This window comes from Cibotium barometz, chromosome 2 (genome assembly GCF_041138505.1).
Source record: "Cibotium barometz isolate CiBa-2024 chromosome 2, ASM4113850v1, whole genome shotgun sequence".
Lineage (NCBI taxonomy): Eukaryota > Viridiplantae > Streptophyta > Polypodiopsida > Cyatheales > Cibotiaceae > Cibotium > Cibotium barometz.
Window position 1 is genome coordinate 8,035,701 of NC_141047.1, and position 16,342 is coordinate 8,052,042.

A 16,342-nucleotide genomic window follows, 5' to 3' on the forward strand; every position below is an offset into this window, starting at 1 on the left:
CTTTTGGCTATATTAACATAGCAGATGCTCCATGAGTACATATCCATACTCATGCACTGTGGAGGATATTTGCACCAAAGCCTCAGCATCGACAACTTCCAGGTACATCTCTAGATGGGGGGGGCCATGGTGGTGGGCAAAATCTAGTCAATGGTACAACCATCGCTTGGAATTTTCCTTTAAATTACAAACCTCTCCAAATGACACTACCATCTTCAAAAATCAATGATCTTCAATCCTTAATGAAGATATCTATATTAGCCTCGCAAGTCGACGTAATTCTTTCAATCCTCACCACAAGTGGCTCCTTCACACAGAGCAGTTCAATAAGAGTCTATTTGACTTAATTCTTGTACTTCATGTATATTTGCTTCATAAGAGCACTTAAATATACATAAAAACATAAAAAGCACATATAAAGAAGCATGCAGGAATAGGTCCCACTCAACAACATTTGACAAGAATCCTGCCACACAAAGGGATATCATCGAAGGCCAATTTCTTCAAATGATCAACGTTGCTTCAATGAATCAAATGAGGAATTGAGAATCACCATCTCATTCTGATGATTATGTCTACGTTACTCCAGATCCTTCCCTCTCTTCTCTCCCATTATTAACATCTCTTAGTGTCCCCACTAACACAAATCACATGTAACCTTACTTATGATTGCCAAAAACAAAGTGAGCAAAAAAACCCAAAACAATGCTCACACAAATATAAAAATGCAATCATTTGTAAAAAAAACCACCCCCACCCTGCCAATAAACCACTAAACTTTTTATTCACACTAACTAGCTTTTCTTATTCCTTCCAGAGGGACAAAGACCATTGAGCGTCAATCAACATCAAAGCCATCGTCAAAGCTTTTCCATTCTCTCCACACAAAGTTCTTCAACGTGATCACGAGGACGCGATCGCCATCAGGAAGGCGGGGATGTTAACCCATTCCTAGGGTTAACAAGAGCTACCATCCGGAAGGCGGGGATGTTAAACACAGAACTCCCCAATCTGCCCCAGCTTTTAAAAAAAGCTATCTATCCAAGATTTTTTTAAAATAAAGAGATAGTAGAAAGAAGTGTGGACAAGAACATTAACACAAAAATATATTTATTGAGTTCATATAAAACATAAAGCTAAAAGGATGATTAATCATCATCATCCTCATCTTTGAAATCATTTTCTTGATCTTCTAGATTAGTATTCTTCATGTGCATAGTCCGGATCATCTTCACTTTCCTACATACATGCACACATGAATAAGATAACTATCAAATAGTAAAAGAGAACATATACATAAGAAAAAGGCTTATATATTACTTACCTCGTCAACTGTAGCTCCCAAAATGGACTCATTCAAGGGAACACCTCACATCTGCATCCATGCCCATAATTGCTTTTTCGAGGGACTGCATACCCATAATCAGATTCTTCCTTTGTTGGGGCGACCAACCTCCCTTTAGAGAAAAACTAAAATAGAAGATCAAATTAATGTTAAGAGAAGAGTGAAATATAAGACCAAATTAGATTAATTCAAAGAGTAAAATATACACTTATAAAGTGCACATTGAAAGAAGATTTTCCTCCTGACCCAAAGTGAGAATCTCCTTGCTTCCGTAGTCTTGAAGTACTTGTCGTTGCTTGTTTGTATGCATGTAGATTCTTCTTTACAAATATTTGTATATGCCTCCACTACTCTTGTGTGCAAACACTAGGCTTCTCTGAGGTTGACTTAGCAACAACTCTCTTAATGTTTGCTCTTCTATTAAAGAGAAAAAGCTTCATTCTTTTCATAAACTCATCTAAGAAACCAAGGCCTGTATGTGAGACGAAAACTCACTTTTTAGTACATTAATAACATATTACTTTAAAACTTTATCTTATGCTTTGACATTTTTAAAACAATTTTAGAACTCTAAGTTCACAAGCACATGCATTCGGTTAATTACTTGTTTTCCTCTACTATCCATGATAAGCAACCCATCCACATCTATACTATATGGTAACTCGCGTGGATCATGTGGTACGATCGCTCATAAGTGTGGGATGATGAGCCCCCCTCCTCTGTACATGATGGAGATGATGTGGGGTACTTATTAGAGCTTCTCCCAAAGCAAAAGCACCTTGCTCCCCAACCACTACTACATTTAGTAGACCCCCTACTAGACTCCTATGTTGTGGTGGTGGTGAAGATGAACATGAGGGGACAGGTGTGGGTCTAGTCGGTGTGGGTACTAGATTGAGGTGTAGGGTTATCACACCTGGCTTGTGAGATAGGCCTTTAAATGTAAATGGATTACATATCTCATGACATGACATGTAACTCATCGCTCAACCATTGGCATCATGAGGATCGATCATCGGCATGGTAACGTGTGGCGCGTCAATGGCTAGAGTTTAAAGATAAGCTCCATCACTTATGTCTTGACTTGTGCATGGATGGTGTAAACCCATTTGGATTCAAGTCTACATCTTGGTCTACTTGGCCTATTGTATTGGTGAATTACAATCTCCCTCCATAGGTGGTAATCAAGAAAGGTTATATCATGCTTTCTCTCCTTGTACTAGGCAAGTATAAGGTGGAAAATATGGATGTGTATCTCAAGCCTTTGGTTGAGGAGCTTGAGAAAATATGGATGTGTATCTCAAGCCTTTGGTTGAGGAGCTTGAGAAAATATGGATGTGTATCTCAAGCCTTTGGTTGAGGAACTTGAGAAAATATGGCGAGGTATCAAAGTGCATGATGTCTCAAGGCAAATAAATAGGCATGATATGGAGGTGAAAGGATGATGCATGACTATCCCAGTTTCTATGAGTACTCAAATTATATACTTGAACTTTATAACTTTATAACTTCAAACTTGTCTTACTCTACCTCTCATTCATCTTAATTTTATAATAGATTTCACAACCTCTAGACATCATGCATGTTTGATTTGTGAACCATCAATTCTTTTCGGAGAAGCAGTGAAGGCCAATGATGCGTGGTATCCATGTAAAGTAAGGCCTATGGGACAAGGTAAAAGAGATGGAGCTAAACCCTCCCAATATGACATGGAATGGAAGGGATAGAGAGGCTCCCTCTCAGAAGGTGTAGTACTGAGTGGAGATAGGAACCTCCTCAAAAGTCAATGGTGGTGAGGTAAGAGTATCCGCACACCCGGATCCCAAATGTACATGCTAAGAGTAGGTGCTCTTATAAATGCCCATGATGCATGAGAACCATGCAATGTCAGGGTGGTGGATGACAATGGAAGTGGTGAATACATCTCTAATGATTGGCAAGTAATCACATGGGTGAAGGGGTGTCCCCTCGACAGATGTAGTAAGAGTAGGGAAAAGATCCTCCTTAAAAAGAAGAGGATGCTTGGATACGATACTTGATGGAGAGGATACGTGAGTAAAAGAGTACTGCTCTCGAGGCTCAAAATGTGTCAATACAAGGCTTAATGGCACGAAAATAAGGGACATGTGGAGCTCCTCATAATGTACTTCGATGTGATCTAAGTAACGTAGGTAATGGATGTTTGATATTGATAATGCTTGTATGACCTCAAGTGATGGGTAAATGTAAGGGTCAAAACAAAGTAGGTCAATGTGAAGATGTGTGTGGAAACAATCCACGTGACCCTAGAGCAATAAAAAATTATGTGAAAAGCCAGAAAATGCAATGAATGTTGATAAATCATCTCACGGTGAGATGACCATGGCTCACCCAACATGATATCTACAAGATCATCCCATGTGTCCTCAAGGAACAGAAAAACATAATCCTCACACCACCTAAGGATGTGCATGAAGCTCATGGAATAGGAACGCTCGTATGGTGACAAGATGGTGTTGAGAACACGTGCTAAAAGATGTGCCATGACCAAAAAAGATGCGTGTGGATCATAATCAAGGCATAAATGAGTCATGTGGGCACATGTGAAAAAACATCAATCCGAGGAGTATCTTTGTGGTGTTTAATATTTTTTGCTCTCTCTTTTTGTGTAAAAGGACTAGAGGCAGGGAGGCTTAGTGAGAAATATAAATAAAAAGGAGAAAATGTTATTAGGAAAAAAGGAAAGGAGGATAGTTAAAATTTTAGTGTGTATGTTAGGAGGTGGGTTAGTTTAGAAAAGTTAGATTCCTTTAGTTAGAAAAATAAGCAAAGTTATTTTAGAGATAAGGAGTTTTGAATTTTTAAGAGAGCTAGCGGATTTTAAAGAAGAGAGTGGGAAATATAGTGAGAATTTAAAGAAGGGAATTTTGATGGAGGTAGGTTGGGAGGGATATTGTAAGAGGGCACAATGTCCTTGGCCTCAATAGGGCATTCATTGGTATTCAATGGACAAGAACACGACTTTACATTCTTGAGAAGTTCACTATATGTAAACTCTCTATAAATGGTACCCTTCTGTATGTAAAAAATGTGTTACTTTTTTTTTATCCCTTCTATTAAACCCACGTGCTACGCTTACATATTTATGAGTGACCCCCCGAGTTTACATTTTAGCAAAAGTGTGGCATGCAAAAAGATGCAGGGCAACGTGAGTTTATTATAGTACTTTTTTTTCTTACTCACAAGTATTCCTCTTCTAGAATAAAAGACGAACATCTTAGGAGATGTTTCCCAATCTATTCCTTTAATTCTATATTTGATGCACTAATCATTCTCTCATTTTACCACATCATCTAATGCTTTTATGATAGTAGGAACATTCTGCACGTTGGAAATTTCTCCAAATTTAACCTAGAAAAAGTTTTATAATGCCAATACTACTGTATAACTTCCTCTATGTCCTAACAGGATAACCACTTTGTTTAAATTTGAGTAAATAAATGAATCACTCCAATTGCTTTAGCATCTAACAATAAGTGGGTTTGTGATGTGTCTTGTATACCTCTACACATGATAATCACAAATTGAAAAATGGCTAGTTGATATTGATTCAACAATATTTACACCTATTTCTCCTCCTAATGCACATGTCCGAATTAATGTACACCAATCAAGCACTGGTTGATATTGAGAAACAAAGACCCATGTCTTGTAAGTGCATCCAGAACCTATCCACAAAAGTATTGCTAGAAGAGATATACAACACCAATTAAACACAAGTTGATACTGCCCATGTCTTGCAAATGCATCCAAAACTTATCACCAAAAGTATAACATAGTGAGTGTTATATAGTAAGTGTGGTAACATGAATTAAAAACTATGTACCCATATAAGACATAATTACTAGATAAGTAAAGAACATGTAAAATAGGACCACTTCTAATTTTTATCTCCACGCAAGTGACCTAATGGTCAAAAAAGAGTGACAATGATGAGACATGGACCAAGGAATTGGCATGAGGCAAATACCACAATGATGACTTGACAATGCCACATGAAGAACATTAACATAGTCACTTGGCCATCAAGAATCACCACTAAGAATGTGCAAGAAAATATGTAGCTTCATGAGCTAAGGTCTAATCTTACTCATGTCAGGATCTTCGCAAGAACAGTAGAAGAATACTACTTCAGCAATTTTCTATGATCTTTGATGATACTATATCTTCGGCGATCTATGAATGACATTTATCTTTTGCGTTTTGTCTAAGAAAAGAACGCGAGCAAGTGAGAAATGAAAATATATGATCACAAAAGTCTATGTTACTAACTAGATGTAATGCTTAATGAGTCGATCAAAAAATCGATCCTCATCTATTCAACATTTTAATGATCACATGCAACATACGGTTGTAAACATTTGGTGATATCAAAAAGAAACAATCACCATTTAATCAATGTCTACTCATAATCGTATGCATGAATGTTTGAGATCATAATTCAAGTATAAAGTGCTACATGATGGTAGTGGTGGCTGCTTTACTGTTAGAGATTTTAGCATAAGAGCAAACGCTAAGCCCATTAGATGGGTCAAGGTAGAAACCCGTATTGAACATTTGTTTAGAGATTTCTGAGTTGAAGTGGTCTGTACAGTGGGTACCATCCCACAGGATATAAGTTCCGGGGTCAGAGCACAGGAATGAACTAATGCTGCATTCATTTGAGTTATCGAAGTCATAAGGAAAATGAGGCCCGGCACCACAACATGCATCAAGAGCACTGGTCAAACCTGTTAAAAGTCCATAGGTTAGCTAATAACATAATTCAATAGCTAGTTGGCCAAAATTGTGACGGTTTCCTTAGTAATATGATAGAAAATTAGAAAGTATATAGCTACCAAATGATGCTAGATTCCTCATAATATGAATGTGAGCACCATAATAGTCTGCAAAGAGGAATGTGCCATTAGTGTATATTCTTCTTAGGCTTTCCACTTCATTGAGCAACAATACACCATGGTTGTAAGCAACAATATTGTAGTCGCGAAAGCACCCATCGTTATTCCTGGTGGCAAGAAGGTTTGGTTCAAGAAATCTAGACAAGCAACTGATAGGTTGGATGTCCAAAATTAAGAAGTGGCTTGCCCCATTGATGTATAAGGTCTGTTGTACAACATGTTTTTAAATTAGGTTATGAAAGGTAAACATGGCATTCACTTAAACCAATAATTTCTTTGGACTTCAATAGAGTTTATAGATTGGACAAGTAGTTCACTAAAGCAAGGAATAAGAAACATTACCTCTACTAGTTGTCTTATCTTTTGAATGACAATAGGCACAAAGGTTGCATTGATAAAACTAGTTGAGTGGGTGCTCGAGTTAAAAGCAGATGTGTAATCATTACCACCGATCCAAATGACATATAATCCATTAGCAAATGAAGCCAGGTTCGGCTTGCCTACACACAAAATATACAAATTGTGAGACAAGTACATACATAGTATATGGATGCACATGCAAAGTATTTTAAGTTTCCCACGTGTTAGTGTCTCGTGTGCGTGCTCCACTTCTGCTTTAAGGGTAAGGTGCCATAAGAGTTGCTCGTCAAGATAGCTATCATCGCTTGAGTAGATGTGGAGGCTATCAAGTTGGGATCTGTTGAGCGCAGTTGCTCCGACAATGGCATAGTTAACGCCGGTGGTGAAGTTGGCTGTGGTATTGTGGCACGGGTTCAATAGTGGTAGACCCAAGTATGTAGCTGCACACACAATAAGCTTCTTTTAGCCGACCCGATCGTATATATATATATATATATAAATATAGAAATAGTTGTATTTGTATATATAATAATAATAATAATAATAAAACGTGAAAAATTCAAACATACCCAAGTAGTCGATCACCAGGCGGCCATCGCTAAAGCGGCAAGCAGGTCTGCCGGGATAGGTCTCACCGTAAGGCAGCACGGTCGACCTGAAGGCGTCTGAGTGGCCCATGAGGACTGCGTTCCCTGTGTCGGACAAGGAGTCGCCAAACACGAACATTGCAGGGTAGCTGCAAGGGTTTGCGGCAATCACCCCACTAATTGTAATCACTAAAGAATTTATGAGAAAATATAGCAGCACCTCCATGACTACTTGTGCTCCCGGAGAATTCCAGCTCCAAAGAGACTCGAAAGAGAGAGAGAGAGAGAGAGAGAGAGAGAAAAGGGGTCCAGTCGAAACTGTGGGGCTGGTCACTGCTACTTATCCCCTATGGTTGGTCACTAGAGAGAGAGAGGGAGAGAGAGAGGGTCCAGTCGCGTTGGTGAGCGGGACATTGAATGCTCCATGGTTCCGTCAGGGACGTTGAATGCTCCATGCGTTGTATATATTTTTTTTTTCAGCGTCTCGATGCAGGTGCTTATTATAGCGGCATTTATCCAGCGCGGAACTAATAACAATGCTAACAGAGCAGAGTTTATTTTTTTCAAAAAAGGGCTGTTGAATTATGAAAAGGGAGGGGCAAATTTACAAGGTCCACGTGTCCTTAGTGACGCGTGGATATGCATGCTTCGAAAGATGAAATATTACAAAATACGGGGGATCCGAAGAAGGCCAACCACTTGGCGCACACCAAGCACGTGGCGGCATGTGCGCCGCGTGGGAGGGTCGCTGGGAATTGGCTAGTCTTCTTCCTTGTGCATGCACGACGAACGGCCATGCATGTTGGATTCACCCGCCTTCTCGATCAGTTGAGCCTTCCTTCCTTCTCTGCTTATCGCCGGCATCTTCTCTCGCTCAGGCCTCCTGTTGGTGTTTGAATGGGATCTGCATCTTGCTGGATGGCCCGTCCTCCTTCGTCTCTTGCGGCTCGGTCTGTTCTGGTTCGGTTGTCGCCTCTCCAATCTGTGAGAGGGAGGCGTTGATCCTTGTTCCGATTTGCAGGCGCCCCTGAAAGTCGTCCTTCTGAGCTGCGTCTTTTCTTCCTTGCTCTTTCTTCCAGGTGGCGGGCTCTCCTGGAGGCTAGAGGCGGAGTACACCTGGGTGTCTTGTAAATTCCATTCCTTTGTGCCTGATTGGTATCGGTTCTTTGAAGGGCTCCCTTGTGGGACACCTGGATTTTCCTCTTGAATCACAGTAAGCCTTCCTCTCTTGATGCTGGATATTGTGTTTCGTTCTGACCCTTTCCTTCTTTGCAGGTACAGAGAGGGTGCTGAGGCTGGCATCGGTCCCTTGGTGATTTGGGTTCTGTATTCGGTGGCTCTGGTCCTTCTGTGTCTTGAGATTGTGAACATGCCTGCTTTGCCGATATGTGTTGGCCTCTCCTTGAATCCTGGTGGACTGTACGCCGGTGACTCCTTAATGTCGACAGGTCGCTTTGCCTTAGCTGCCTTTTGACTTCTCTTGGTTGAATATTGAATGCATGTCTGGTGTTGCTCTCTTCTCCTGTGAGAGGAAGGTTAGGGTATTTTACTGCATCCTTCTGATACCTTCTATTAATGCTCTGTCTTTTGAGAGGGTTAAAAGGATCTTGTCTCTGGTTTTTTCAAGTTGATTCAATGTGTAATCTGATTTCCTCTTTTGTAGTTTAATCATCAGCCTATTCTCTAGCTTGAACAGGGCTTGTGTTTGGTTGTTCCAGAATCTAATGCATGTTGTGATTAAGCATTCTGCTAGGGGCGGACCCTTAATATCAGGATTATCAAAGGTGGCAGCTAACCTCTGCAGCCATGCATGCCAAATGTACTCGCACCTTATTGCATTCCAAAGAGATGTAGAGCATCCTATATTTTCCCCAAGGATTGTGTTCTTCCAGTTTATTTCTTTCCCCCAGCTTAGAATGACTGTCTGGAGCGCTTTGTAGGATTCTGAGATGTGCTTGCAGTGAATAAAAATGTGTAGATCATCCTCGGGGAGGCCACACCTGGAACATTGGTCTGTGGCTATGTTGAACTTGGCTGCCTTACACTGGGTCCAGATGGCTCTGTAGGCAATCAGCCATGCGAGACAAGATTTCTTAGGCTCTATGTGCTGACTCCACAACTCCTTGAGGCAGCTGTACCATCTTTTCCTGTCCCAGGCTATATTCCATCTGTGGTTCAGTGTAACCTGGATAGGGGGGGACTTTTCAAGAGGGGGAATGGGAAGGATGGGCTTATTTTTTAACCAGCGAAGGGCCAGGAAGTTGAATTTGGGGGGACTGCTGATTCTCCAAATTTCCTGGGTATTCCATTGGAATGTTCTGCTTTGTACTAGATCTAGTTCTGGGGTTCTGCAGTCGTATTTTCCTACCAGCTCTGCTCTTGTGAGCCAAGTACCGGTGAGGGGGTTAAATATATCTGCCCAAGTAGCAAGTCCTTTCCTGTGCAGATTGAGGGCAATTTTTTCTTCTTCTGGTTCTAGCAGCGGCTGAGGGAGAAAGGACCACCAGCATGAGTCGGCAGCTATTATCCCTTCTGATTTCCTGTCATTGAGATTGATGGAGAGTGTTCCTTTAGCTCTGAACCAGGCTTTCCAGATTGAGGTAACAAGATGACTCCCTTTGGGGGTAATGGGATGTTTTGATGCTACTATGGTGGTCATGGGAAGATTTACCCATTTATTGTGTCCGGTAATAGTAAAACTGGGGAGGTCTTTGACCAGCAGCTGAGCCCAATCTTCAGATGGGTTTTCCAAAGCTCTGATTATCCATTTAGCAGCCAATCTATCTGCTAGCAGCCGGATGTCCAGAATCCCCAGACCTCCCTTGCTTTTGGGGACCGTGCATATCTCCCACTTAACTTTAGGTCTGCTTTTGATCCATGGATCCCCTCCCCACAGATAGTTTCGGCATAGCTTAGTGAAATCGTTAAGATCAGCATCAGGAGGCCTCCAGCAGCTGAGGAAATAAATTGTTGCAGGGATGATGAAGTGGTTGATGACCATGATTCTACCTGCTAGAGAAAGTTGCTTCCTTTTCCATCTAAGCAGCTTACTTTCTATTTTTTCCATTACCCATTTCCATCTTTGCTTCATTGATACCCTGAATCCCATGGGAATTCCAAGAAGCCTGAAGATTTCCCCATCTTGGATGCTATGGCATCCTGTTTCCATGAGCCACGAGGGGGGGGGGTACAATGAGAGTTTTGATACCTGTTTTACTGTGGTTGACTTTGGATCCTGAAGCCTCACAGTAGGTTTGGAGACAGCTCCACAGAACCTTGATATTCTCCTCTTCGTTTGCTATGAGGCTGTTGGTGTCATCCGCGAACATCTGTGTGCACATTTGCTCCCCGTTTGGAAGTTTGATGCCCACTAGTTCCCCTTTGCTTATCTTGTCTTTTATCAGCCAATTGAGTCCATCTGCAGCTATAGCATAGAGTAGGGGAGCTAGAGGCCACCCTTGTCTGATGCTTTTTTCAAGAGGGAAGGGGTCTGACAGCTCTCCGTTGAGGATAACTTTGGCTTTGGCGTTCCCAAAAAGTGTCTGGACCATGTGGGTGAACTGTGGTCCCAGCCCCATATCTCTTAAGGATTGGATGATGTAGTCCCACTGGATTCTGTCGTATGCTTTCTCAAAGTCTATCTTGATAAAAAGGAAATCCTGGCCGGTTTTCTCTGCATGTTCGAATCCTTCCCATAGGGCGATTATGGAGTCCAGGATGTATCGACCTTTGATGAATCCTTTTTGTTCCCTTGAGATCCATTGGTTCATGTGCTTGCTCATTCTATTGGCTAGAACTTTTGCTAAAATTTTGTAGACACTGTTTAGCATAGTGAGGGGTCTCCAGTTTCCCATGTTCTCCTTGGGGCCTTTTTTATGAATCAGCTTGATGAGACCATTATTGATTGGAGTTGGCAGCGCTCCGTATTTCAGAGATTCATGCCAAACTTTGAGGATGGGGCCTGTTAGCACCTCACAAAATGATTGGAAAAACTCGGCTGGGAGACCATCCTCACCTGGGCTCTTGTTAGGATGGAGGGAATAGATGACCTCTTTAATTTCCTCCTGTGTGATATCTTTCTCTAGTGTAGCAGCTATGTTGGCTGGGACAGTTGAAGGTCTGACTTGTTTTATTGTTTCCATTGCCGCTGCCTTGGATGGGGAGGGAAGTCCTTCTTCCTTGAAGATGTTGCTGTAGTATTCAGTAATCAGCTTTCTGTTCTCTGCTTGGGTTACCGCCGGGATTCCTTCCTTGTTAGTTAGCAGGGGGATATGCTCTTGCCTTTGTTTGACCTTGAGGGTTTTGAACATTTCTTGGTTTGGTCTGTCTGCTTTTCCGGTCCACCATTCTCTGGTAAATAGTTTAGTGTGTTGTAGAGCTATCTCTTCCTCTCTTTTGATCCTGGCTCTGATCAGGTTTGTATCGGCTGAGTTGCCTGAAGCCTCTTGCTGTTGCAGTTGTTCTTGGAGCTTTGTGAGTCTGCTGCCTCTATGGGCTGCAACCTCTTTTCTGACTTGCCTGAGAAGGTTTTGAGTTGACTTGACTGCAAGGTTCCAAGCTTTGGCCGGAGGGAGGTTTTTGGTGAAGAAGGAGTCCCAGATGCTTTTGACTTCTTCTTGAACTAGTGGCAATTTGAATAGGGCTGGATCTGTATGAAACCAGCACGCTTTGTGTCTGTGTTCCAGGTTATCCATTGTTGTAATGACAGGGTAATGATCTGAGATGCAAGTGGTTGTATCTACAACACATTCGCATCTGTTGAATTTGGAGAAGAGTTCACCACTTGCGTATGCTCTGTCCAGCCTGGCTTTTCTGGCCAGGTCGCCTGAGGAGTAGTTCTGCCATGAAAAACATCCTTCTTGACCTAGATCCTGCAGGTTGAATTTATGTTTTACCTTTTCCCAAGCTTGTTTCTCTGATCCCGCCAGGGCTAGCCCTCTGGATCTGAATCTATCTTTGAGGGTTTCTACCATATTGAAATCTCCCATTATCAACAGAGGTGCTCTAAGTCTTAGCATAGAATTCCAGGTCCTGGTTCTCAGCTTCTGAGGGCCGTGGGCATAGACACTGACAAAGGAGAGGTTGTTCATGTGGCACACTATCCACTGGTTGTTAGAGTCTATTTGAAAGTCTTTAAGTTCCTGAATGCTGTCATAATGAATGCCTATTGCCAGTCCCCCGGCTCCATGCGGATGAAATGAGTGAACCCAAAAGTGATCGGTGGATATGGTGTGAAGCCTTCTTTTCAGTTCCTCCCCTGAAGTTTTAATCTCCACAAGGGTTATGAAATCCAGATATCCTTTTGTTTTGATCCATTGTTTTACTAGCTGTGCTTTCTTGGAGTCAGTAAGCCCTTTGACGTTGAAACTTGCTGCTTTCATTATCTTTTGTTTGGGGGTTTGTGGGAACCTCCTTTCGCGGTGGACTGAGGGGTGGCTCCCAATTGTGCTCTGCCTCGCTTAAGTTCTTTGCTAATATCCATGTCGTTAGGGTTACCAGAAGGTGGGATAAGGCTCTTTTCAGAGGCTGTTTTGACAGTTGTGTCCATGTCAGCAGAATCCAGATTGTCTATTTCCTTGTCCAGCCTCAACTTGTTGATGGGGGTACTTTCAACAGTGTCATTTTCTTCTTCAGCTTCCCCTGGATCTGGTACAGCTGCAAGAACGGAGTATCTGTTAGGTTTGGCAATAGGGTGAGAGGGCTTGGGCTTGATGGCTGGTTTCCTTCTAATGACTTGAACAAATTCAGGATCTCTTATGGCTCCGGCAGACTGTGGGGGGCCAAGAGCTGAGTTGGATTGGCTAGGGTTGAGGGGGGGGTCTTTTTCAATTACTTGGGGGAGGATTATCTGAGGGTTTTTTAAAGGGCAGTTTCTGATGAGATGTCCCTGTTTGCCACAATGAAAGCATGAATTAGGCAAGTGTTTGTAAAGGATAGCCTGCGAATGAGAGAACTCACCACAACCTATTTCTATTTTGTCTGGGAGGGGGAGGGCAAGGTCAAGTTCTACTAAGACTTGGGGGTGCCATGCTGAGTTGTAATCCGAGAAGGCTTTGGTTCCTAGAATTTGACCTAAGGGGGCTAGAATAGCTTTGATCCAGGGGTTTAAGTGGATGGGGAGATTAGGGAGCTCGACCCAAACTGGATACACTGTCGACTTGGGCCCGTCTGGGTTGAAGTCCTTTGACCACCTCATGAAACAAAAGGGTATATGTCTGAACATCCATTGGCCAGAACTGATTACTTTCATTGCCATGCTTGCGTCTTTGAATAAAAAGAGGTAGTAACCTTTGGGGAGGGCTTGAGTAAGAGTAACCTCTATTCCAAGAGGGGACCAGCTTTCTCTTATCCAGGCTCTCATGGCTTCCTTAGATGGTCTGGGCCCAAATAGGAGTCCCACTAGACACCTTTCTGAATAATCTTCTACTCTGCTCCTTACCTGGTCTATTGGCAGGTTTACGTGGACTGTGGTGGCTGCATTGTTATCTCGGTCGGTGAGGTTGACTGTCTCTTTCGGCAGGACTGTATCTGCTGCTGCCTGTTCTTTTGATGTCGGTCTGGACGCCTCTTTGTTCTTTTCCTTGTTCTTCATGTTTAAGAGCTGAGCTTTTGCATCTTTTAATTCCTGTATGAGTCTTGAGTTTTCGTCCATTACTGCTTCCATGACATTCTCTCCACTCCACGACTTTTCAGGGATGGGGTTCCACGGGTTGGGTGGGGGGGGTAACTGAGATGTTGAGGGAGATGCTAAGTTAAAGTGACTGCTGAGCATTGGACTTACTTTTGCAGGTGAAGCTGAAACGGTCTGTGGTCTGATCAAGGACGGGCTCCTCCGCTCAGTGCCCATGCACTTGGGAGGGCATCCGCCCGCAGAGAAAGAGAGCCTGCGCTGCAGATTGAAAGGGCGGGAAACAGGGGAAGAAACAGAGCTTCGAAACAGAGCTTTCTAAACTTGCGATTACCTTACAGAGCAGAGTTTATCCAGCGTCGCGCAACGGCATTAATAATGGCGCTTATAGAGCGACGTAATGTAAAAGGCTGCTAATGATGCCTTCTCGAGCTTCTAGCTGGTCATAAAAGTTGATGTTAGATATTAAAAGATGATCACATTGCTGCAAGAAGTTCGTGGTGAACTCAAATAAATGCTATTAGTGATATCTTCTCTTGTAGTGAGCTTCTACCATACACACATACACACTGTGGTTATAAAAGTTAATTTTAGATATTTTAAGATGATTACATTGATCTAAGAAAGTTGTTGAGCTCATATATGAGATCTTAAGAGCTTCTACCATACACTATGTGGTCATAAAATCTAATGTTAGACATTATAAGATGATCACATTAACCTAAGTTGTATACATGCAAGCAAAATCATGTTTATGACTACCACCAACCTCGTCTTAATCAACTCGCCTCATCTACCATGGTTTGATATCGAATGGTACGTGAAGCCGCGGTCCAATACACTGGTGGTGGGTACTGGCAACACTAGTATGGTGTGGAGACGATCGATGGTGAACGTTTTCGCTCTTTCTTTTAGCTTCCTCGATCTCTTTTTATTAATCAGCTTGCCAACCAATCTTCTCCACGATGATCTCGTGCAATCCCAGCGTCAAATTTTCCAAGTTCTTGGGTCGAGAAATTCATGTACAGCGAGCGCACGATTGCTATTGCACTCATGCGCCTTGCCACACAAGCTGTTGCACTTACCCTCAGGTCTCTCAACTGTTTCCAAGATTGTCGAGGACTCTCTTGATGCCTTAACAAAGCACTTCAAACTCTACTCTACTCTACTCCTGGTGGTGACATGGCCAGCTACTACTCTACTCCTGGTGACATGACCAATTTAAAAGTTGGCATGCAGAACAAGCAAGCACGGGTTGCCCAATTGTTGTGGGGTGATCGATTGCACACACATAGCCATTGAACACCTAGCACTCAACCAATTAGTTTGACCAAAAGGCCAGGTACTCCATGGTGTTGCAGGGCATCGCTGATTCAAAATTTTTTAATGGACTTATGGTTTTTTTTTCAAAATCGATTTTAAAAACCCCTTCTATAAATTTATATTAAAATTTTGAATTAAAAATCCCCTTCATTTGAACTCACATGCTTTACTTACATATTTTTAGGTGAACCCCCCAAACGAATTCCATTCAAATCTCCACTTTCCCCATTACAAGCACGCTATAATTTCAGGCTCTCGTTGACGTATGGTAGTGAAGCATGCATTTGGATGGTTGAAAGATCTATGGCATATCTTACATGTAACTATTCATAATCCACATATCTACAAGCTCCTAATGCTAATTTTTGCATGTTGTATGTTGCACAACATGGAGATGAATGAAAAGCCAATAGATGATGCTCTTCATCAATACCATAAGGTGCACTATTTCACAACAAATGCATACAACGCTATAAACATGGAGACTGTCACCATGTACTTGGATGAAGTCCACAACACAGTATTTGTATGATTTATCATGTGTAAGCATTTCAGAAAAATGAAACAGGATCTCAAAACATGTCCTTTGTTATCATAGTGCCTATACTCATTTTTGCATTTTTCATGTTTTTCTTAGCTTTGTATTTCTCATGCGATTGTTGCCTAGGTTGTTATGATTGTCTCTACATGCAACTTATAATTCCCCACAATTGTTAAAACTTTCTTTTGTGCATGGCATTACAACATCAAAATGTGTGCAACATCACAAAACACTATATTAGGGAGCTTGGAAAATTCCCATTACTTTAGGAATTTTCTTTTCAATATAACTTTTAGTATATCTTTAGCATACTAAATCCAAAGTTGATGGAGACTGTGGATTTAGAACCTACTCTTCATGAGCTTTATAATATATTAGATGAGCTAGTTTTAATAAAAGTTTAAAAGGGTTCATTGTGCCCCATCTTTTTTATCTTACAAAATGGGAATTGGGATTTTTCCAAACTCCCTAATATGGTCTTGCAATGTGATGTTGGCTACTCTGTGTGCAATAGATGCATGTGTAGAAGCTATCATGTTGTTGTCATACAAATGATATATTGGTTTGATCATGTATTGGTTGTAAAAACTTAATTATTAGCTACTCAAAGTCCCATTGTCT

General features: G+C 41.8%; 1 protein-coding gene across 1 annotated transcript; it reads right to left on the bottom strand.

Annotated features, from left to right (window-relative positions):
• Nucleotides 1-5,788: 5,788 nt before the first annotated feature.
• LOC147640605 (acetylajmalan esterase-like) lies at nucleotides 5,789-7,524 on the bottom strand. Its single transcript, XM_086808505.1, has 4 exons — nucleotides 7,212-7,524; nucleotides 6,864-7,082; nucleotides 6,223-6,782; nucleotides 5,789-6,114 (listed from the first exon to the last, which is right to left on the bottom strand). The coding sequence occupies exons 1-3, from the start codon at nucleotides 7,453-7,455 to the stop codon at nucleotides 6,538-6,540; spliced, it is 708 nt and encodes a 235-aa protein (XP_086664631.1). The 5' UTR covers nucleotides 7,456-7,524; the 3' UTR covers nucleotides 5,789-6,114; nucleotides 6,223-6,537.
• Between the last annotated feature and the right edge of the window lie 8,818 nt (nucleotides 7,525-16,342).

Bases quoted from the DNA above. Each gene is read 5' to 3' on its own strand.
- LOC147640605 (XM_086808505.1), bottom strand. From the start codon at position 7,455: ATGGAGGTGCTGCTATATTTTCTCATAAATTCTTTAGTGATTACAATT. The intron at 7,083-7,211 runs GTATGTTTGAAT...TTGTGTGTGCAG, and splicing joins CCTGGTGATCGACTACTTGG to CTACATACTTGGGTCTACCA. The intron at 6,783-6,863 runs GTGGGAAACTTA...TTTTGTGTGTAG, and splicing joins CGCACACGAGACACTAACAC to GCAAGCCGAACCTGGCTTCA.